Source organism: Asterias rubens, chromosome 7 (assembly GCF_902459465.1).
Source record: "Asterias rubens chromosome 7, eAstRub1.3, whole genome shotgun sequence".
Classification (NCBI taxonomy): domain Eukaryota; kingdom Metazoa; phylum Echinodermata; class Asteroidea; order Forcipulatida; family Asteriidae; genus Asterias; species Asterias rubens.
In genome coordinates, this window is record NC_047068.1 from 12,536,325 (window position 1) to 12,543,348 (window position 7,024).

A 7,024-nucleotide genomic window follows, 5' to 3' on the forward strand; every position below is an offset into this window, starting at 1 on the left:
TTCCCTCCATGGTTTTTGTGAGTCTAAAAATAGTCTGCGTTTCAGCAATACGTTTAACCACTAATATTATGTATCCAAATTAGATTAATGTGTGTATGAGAATAATATTGTTAATTTATTATAGGCATAATACTTGTTACGTATTGGTTATACCTCACACACAGGTTAACAGTGAAGTAGTCAAAGTCGGTTTGAGGGAATAAATCAGATTTTTTTCACGGAATATTATTGGTCACAGGACATTTTTTTCTAAACAAAAATGACCTCTAGAGCCTCCGGGTTCCGTGAAGTTCACAATGTATGTAATAATGTAATACATGTACACCCCTTAGCTTAAGCCCAGCAATCTTGTACTAGATCTACTGTTTTTTGTTAGTTACTCATGGGTGGTTGGTTTGGGCTCAACGGGTGTACCTGTTTGGTGCTCAAGCTTATAAGCTTTGCTTCTTTAGTGAGCTCACATGCATTCTCATAAAAGAGTATTTTTCCCATAGAGCTATTGACTTTGACGGTTTTCGTAGCGCGGACGTGCGCGAATGGGCAGTCGCGTACGAAAGCGCACATGCCGAATTAAAAACAAATCGCGGCAATGTGTGTTCTCTTAAAATTAAAATCGTTCCGAACTCACGCAACACATCAAACATGTCTGCGCTCAGGGTGGCTTCAAAACGCGGAGCAAGTTAGCGCTCTAGTCAATATATATAGCTCTATGATTTTTCCCCAACTTGCTTTACTCTATTATTTGAACATGTAGCGCCTGTTCAGGGCCTCTAATTACTGTGGAAACCGCCTAAACTTTTAACTAAAAAAAAACCAAAGTAGGCTTCGGCAGAAATCCCAAACGGCTAGCTGTCCTGTATTGTCAAGAGGCTGAGCAACTTTTAATTATGAATTTGTGAGTATTTATTAATATTCATTTAGCATTGGTAGAGTTTATTTGGTGTGGCAGCCTACACACAGAGGTTGGTATCACCTATAGAGTAAGGACCTAGGTATCACACAGGGGTGGGGTGCACTCCACTGACTGATGAATCTGAAAGCTGTTTTTTTGTAGCCTCAAAATCTGTTATTTTATTTATTTTATTTTATTTTAATTCTTCGGACAAAAAAAAAGCAAAACAATAAAACAAGCACAGGCCGTCCAGGGAAGGGCAAAAGTCCAAAAACTGTCATCAAAAAAGATGTGCTCTCCCAGACCTAGCTCATAAAAAAATAATACACATTATATACTATACATTAAACATTCTAAAATTGCAGTAAAAGTTTAAACAAAAGATGGCAAGTAAAAAGCGCAATAACATAAACGATAAACACAAGGTACTTTTTTCATTGAATAATTTAAAACGTTTTCCCATGCAATTAAGATAGACTGTGTAATTAAAACAACGTATCACATTCTGGAGCTTCAACTTTTTTGAGAACTGATAGGATATAGGTTATTTGGCTTTGGAATGGGAGAAATGCCTCATGGTCATTTTCGTATATCAGTGCATGTACTGCTCTTTTCAGCGCCTTCATCTGATGTAAAGGCGCTTTACAAACTATTTGGTTGTTTGATGTATCATGAGTATCTGTTCTTACTCTATTGATGTATGTAAGTACAAATTTAAAGGAAAATGTGTTTACTTGTGTGAAAATATATCTGATTGGTTTTCCCTTGGAGGCTCGTCCCCGAGGAAACTTAAAAGAATTAGCACCTGGGCGCACCCACTAGTATAGAGATAACCGATCAATCAGAGCTGTGTATGAAGAGCGCCACCAATAGTTATGATATCCAACTGTGTTTTTGTTGTCGATGTCATGATTGTGTACCGGTTGTCTCACCTTACAATTACACCATATTACTACGCTTTTGAAATGGGGAAAACAAAAGCGGAGAGATTGTTTGATTATGTCTCTCAAGGTAAAGTCATTAAAGTGAAATCGTTCTTGAAAAGGCACCACAAGTTTGACTTAAATATCGTTACTTCTCGGCTACAGAGAACGCTTCTTCATGTTGCCTGTACCTCCGGCGACGATGCGGTGTTACGCGTTCTGCTCAAGCACGGCGCCCGGGTGGATGTCCAGGACATTGAGGGTGACACTCCATTACATCTGGCTCTGCAAAGAGTGTTACATGGCCACCGACATGGTAAGCTGCTATATGCTATTTTTGTATGATGGGATTAATCATTTAAAACTTACTTGGTAACAAGCAATTGAGAGCTGTTGTTAGTATAAAACATGTGAGAAACAGCTCCCTCTGAAGTAATGTAGTTTTCGAGAAAGAAGTATTTTTTCACCAGTAAAATATTATTTGAATTTGATTTCGAGACCTCAAAATTAGATTTTGAGGTCCCTAAAATCAAGCATCTGAGAGCACACAACTTCGTGTGACAAGGGTGTTTTTTCTTCCATTATTTATTGTCTCGCAACTTCAAAGACCAATTCAAATTGAGTTAAAGTTTTCACAGATTTGTTATTTTGTTCATATGTTGAGATACACCTAGTGAGAAGACTGGTCTTTGACAATTACCAAAGGTTAAGTGCCTTCAATAGTTGCGACTTTGACACTAGAATTGCGACAATTTTTTCGGTAATAGTGGCGCTGCATTTTTTTTGTAGTAATATAGTGGCGGTGCAATTACTAACTGTATTAGTTAACTAAAAGTGGTACTGGTAGTCACAACTGGACATAGAAATCAAAAGTCATGACTTTGATTCTAGTTGCCCAGCCCCCTAAACAATGATGAATGTTCACTTAATCACAATGTTTTTGTTTTGTTGCAGCTTTCAAAGACCTGGTGATACCAATATTGAAAAGTTGCCCGCCAAACATCCTTGATGTAGCTAACAACCGAGGGCACACTTGTAGACAGCTCCTTAGGGATGCTGATCAACTGCAACAGGAATCTAGTGAAGTATGCATTGCAAGGAACATTTTGTATTTGTTAGTTTTGCGATTGTTTTGATACCCTTTTGAACAGGGTCAGTGAGTGAACATTCCAATATAGTGGGTGAACATTCCATTCAAAATCAAATTAAAATCAAAATCATGCTGATTCAAATCAAAATCAGGTGTTGTTAGCAGCAGCACCAAGTCTTTATCTCTTATGGGTAGTGTCGGTTCTGAGAAGAAACGGTGGTTGAAAACTCTAAATTTCTTTTGAGTTGTGTTGGGGCAAAGGGAGATTAATGTTCAATTCGCTATCTCTCATGGCTATCAATATTCATGTAAGACTGTGCGATAGTATTGACCTTCCGGGACCAGGTTGATCCAAACCATAATTGAGTTTTAATTTTGCGATCTTCTATTTCTTCAAGTTCTTAATGTAGATTATGGCAATACAAATTGTATAATATTTGTGGGAAAAGAAAATTTAACCATGGAATATAAAAGAACTTTAAATAAATAATAAAAGAAAACCAGTGAATAAGACTTTTTATTCCTTGTTACAATATTGTGAATTTTTAACCAACTTGAGAAAATGTGCATCTTTTAAATTTTGATTCAATTGTATGTATAGTCAAGTTTATGACTATTGTCTTTCCCAACAGCACCTGAGCCAAGATTCTGCAGAGGCAAGTGAGGAGGAGCTGAAGCGGAAGGAAGAGGCGGAGTGGCGGGCGAGAGTACAAGAAGAGTGGGCAGATGAGACGGCAGGCATGTGGGAAGAAAACACCACTTGGGATGAACAAGGTACATCAATCAATCAATCAATATGAATCTGTGTTGTTTGGTATTGACAACTACATGATGATACTAAAAGGACCATCACAGAATTGATAAGGAAAAGCTTGTCTAAGATCACAGATTTACTTTGAAATTGCACGGTCTAATGATGAGGAAAGTAGAAAACATCCCTTCACATATTTCTGTCTGTAATGTTTTTTTTCACAGGGGTAAATGGGTACCTGTGAGGGCTGGTTTAGCCGAGTGGCGTAGCGCGTATTTGTTGCACAAGGGCGTATACTCCACAGGGAGCTGAGATAGTTTAACGAATGCTTTAAGGCCAACTGACCAGGGGTAATAATGTGAAGAGCTTTGGGATGCCCTTCGGGCGTGAAAACTGTTTATAAACACCAACTAATATTATTATTATAGGATATACCGGTCAAAGCAAAGAATCCTATGATGAATGGGCCAGCAGGATTGCCTCAGAGCACCATCAGAAACAGCAGCAACAATTCAACCCATCAAGAAGAACCCATCGTACCAAAAGAGACAAGGAAAGGGATCAGCAAAAAGAGGAGAAGCGGAAATTCCAAGAGAAGTTGCAGGCGGAGCACGAGCGATACCGACAGAGGCGCTCGGAACGCCTCCAAAAGAAACTTCTTAGGCAGAAGGAGGAGTATCTACAAAGATGTGCGGAAGTGTTTAACGGAGAGGATACGGTTTTAGACTCGATAGGGTATGACGATCTACCTTGGCCATGCCGTCATGATGACCCGGATAAAATGATGGAAGTTCTCATGTGCGACGTGGACAAGAATAACGAGACGGAGATGAAGAGGTTCATGAGGTCTCAGCAACTTCTTTGGCATCCGGATAAATTCATGCAGAAGTGTGGCAGTAGGTTAGTGGAGGACGACCGGGGTAAAATTTTAGAGCGAGTAACTAAGTTGTCTCAAGCCCTTAACCGAGTGAGCAAGGAGGACAAAGACAGGTGATTGGTCTACAAGCCTGTATGATCTGTTAATTGAAAGGCAAGGGCACCAAGGCATTTTCTACTTGGTAGAGGGCACTCTATGAGGAAATTGTAAATTTCTACTGGAGCATTGCAGGGCACCAAGGCGAAAAACCAAGGGGCACTGAGGCAATCTTTGAACACAGCTTAGCACATCTTCTTCATGTTACAAATTGTGCAATTATTTTTTAATTTCAGTGGGCAGTTTGTAGTTTGCCCCTTGGGAGTTTAGTTGTCTTGCTCTTGCTCTTACTGGAGCATTTCAAGGGTCGCAAGGCATGTTCTCCTTGGTAAAGGGCACCCTAAGAGGAATTTGTAAATTTCTACTGTAGCATTTCAAGGGCACCAAGGCAAAAACCAAGGGGCACGGAGGTAATCGTTGAACACAGCTTTAACGCATCTTCTTCATGTTACAAATTGTGCAATTATTTTTTATTTCAGTGGGCAGTTGGTAGTTTGCCCCTTGGAAGTTCAGTGGTCTTGTGTTTTTTAAATAATGACTAGTGAATGTTCAGTTTATTGCTAACTGGCATAATTTGATATACAATTTTAAGTGGTCAACAGCACTGTTCACTACGTCTATTTCATGGTGAGTTTATTATACCATAGAGTAAGGACCTTGTGGACTACAGCTAATTTGCATTTTTATGATTGAAGGAATGAATCATTTTCTTCAAGGGGTGGTGCAAACCGTATTACAATACAGGGCAAGTCTGACGACTAGGCCGATATATAAGTAAAGTGGGGTTTTCCAAAGGTGCATGGGCATCAATGGGGTGGGGGGGGGGTGTCATTTACCCCATGCTAGTTATGCCACTGGTGGTCAGTCATTGTGGTAGAATGTTTTGTAATACAAAAATATACAATAAAAGCCTCTTGGTTTCAATGAAAGGTGTTGTGGTCATCAGTACTTCATGCAATACATTGTAAAGAATTCAAACTGTATGGCTTGACTTTCTGTCTACCTCCATGGCTTGACAGTCATAGCAGAGACATATAAATAATAGATACATGTTAACTTACACTCGCTCTGAGGATGACTAGTGAAACTAGTCAAAACGTTTAAAAAAAAATTATGTGAGTATTGGCTGTGTTTTCATAGAAAATTCATTTAAAGCCATTCGACCCTTTCGGTAAACAGTATTGTCCAAGTCCCACACTTCATGTATCACAACTTATGTATAAAATAACAATCCTGTGGAAATTTAGGCTCAATCAGACATCGGAGTCGGGAGAAAATAACGGGAAAACCCAATCCTGTTTTCGCGCGTTTCGCGTGTCATGACATGTGTTTATAACAAATCCGTAATTCTCGCTAACGAGAATTTATATTGTTTTACCGTTTTCTCAAAAAGTAAAGCATTTCATGGACTAATATTTCAAGAGAAGTCTTTCACCATTACCTTCTGTAAACCCTGTAAATTATTTGTAAATCTGTGAACTTTTTTTTCTTCTTTCTGTACCGAAAGGGTCCAATGGCTTTAATAAGTTAAACATACACTGTAACAAACTATTTACAAATTACCTACCATTAAAAAAGTAAAAGAAGTTATATTCGTTTATTTACAACCTTCTCAGACAATTCTGGATTGTTATTCCTGCGTCGACATTTATAAACCACTTCAAAAAGTTGGGTGATACTTCAAAAACACTACAATCTTCTGAAATGAAATTTTCACATGTTAGTTTTCATTTTTCATATAACATAATAGGATTAAAACAATTGAATGGTTAAAAAAAAAGGGAATTTTGCCTTCAAGCATGTTCATGTTTTCCAATTTTTTTTTCAATCTACAAGCCTAAATAATTTGAGCCCTGAAGCATCTTGAGGAATAGTACGCTGATATGCAAAATGAAATTCTGCCTTAGCAAAATATTGAGTATCGTCATGTCAGTAGGCCCCTAGTGTGTAATGTCTTGGTTGTAGTTAATACACCAATTTATTTATAAAGTTCTCCGTGACTACTGGAACCCTTTGAATATAAGTCAATTCATATATTATTATAAAAAAAATCAATATTTCATTTTGTGTTAAAATATACATAATATAAATATAAGACAATACAAATGCACAATGTATGGTGCCTTTAAAAAAAAAAATATATACAAATTTACAACAATTAGGCAATCTGAGTGATCTAGTGGTAATAGTGGTAGACATGTGCTCTAGAAAACCAATGGTCTCGGGTTGGAATCACACCAGAGTAATATGCATCAGTGTATGGGTAAAACCAAGATTTTTGTTTATATATTTTTTTAAATAAAACATTTACAATAAATTTAAAGGCAGTGGACACTTATGGTAATTACACAAAACAACTATTATTGTAAAACCTTCCTTGATTACGGGTAATGGG

At 37.8% G+C, this 7,024-nt stretch overlaps 1 protein-coding gene across 1 annotated transcript; it reads left to right on the forward strand.

The window, feature by feature from the left end:
- The first annotated feature begins 1,790 nt into the window (after positions 1–1,790).
- Positions 1,791–5,728, forward strand: LOC117292624 (NF-kappa-B inhibitor-like protein 1). Its single transcript, XM_033774748.1, has 4 exons — positions 1,791–2,131; positions 2,770–2,900; positions 3,538–3,679; positions 4,085–5,728. Exons 1-4 carry the CDS (start codon positions 1,801–1,803, stop codon positions 4,648–4,650), a joined length of 1,170 nt encoding a protein of 389 aa, XP_033630639.1. The 5' UTR covers positions 1,791–1,800; the 3' UTR covers positions 4,651–5,728.
- The last annotated feature ends 1,296 nt before the right edge of the window (positions 5,729–7,024 follow it).

What these genes read in the sequence shown, in the direction of transcription:
- LOC117292624 (XM_033774748.1), top strand. Translation starts at nt 1,801, where the DNA reads ATGATTGTGTACCGGTTGTCTCACCTTACAATTACACCATATTACTAC. An exon ending in TGCAACAGGAATCTAGTGAA is followed by an intron (nt 2,901 to 3,537) that starts GTATGCATTGCA and finishes CTTTCCCAACAG; the next exon opens with CACCTGAGCCAAGATTCTGC. An exon ending in CACCACTTGGGATGAACAAG is followed by an intron (nt 3,680 to 4,084) that starts GTACATCAATCA and finishes TTATTATTATAG; the next exon opens with GATATACCGGTCAAAGCAAA.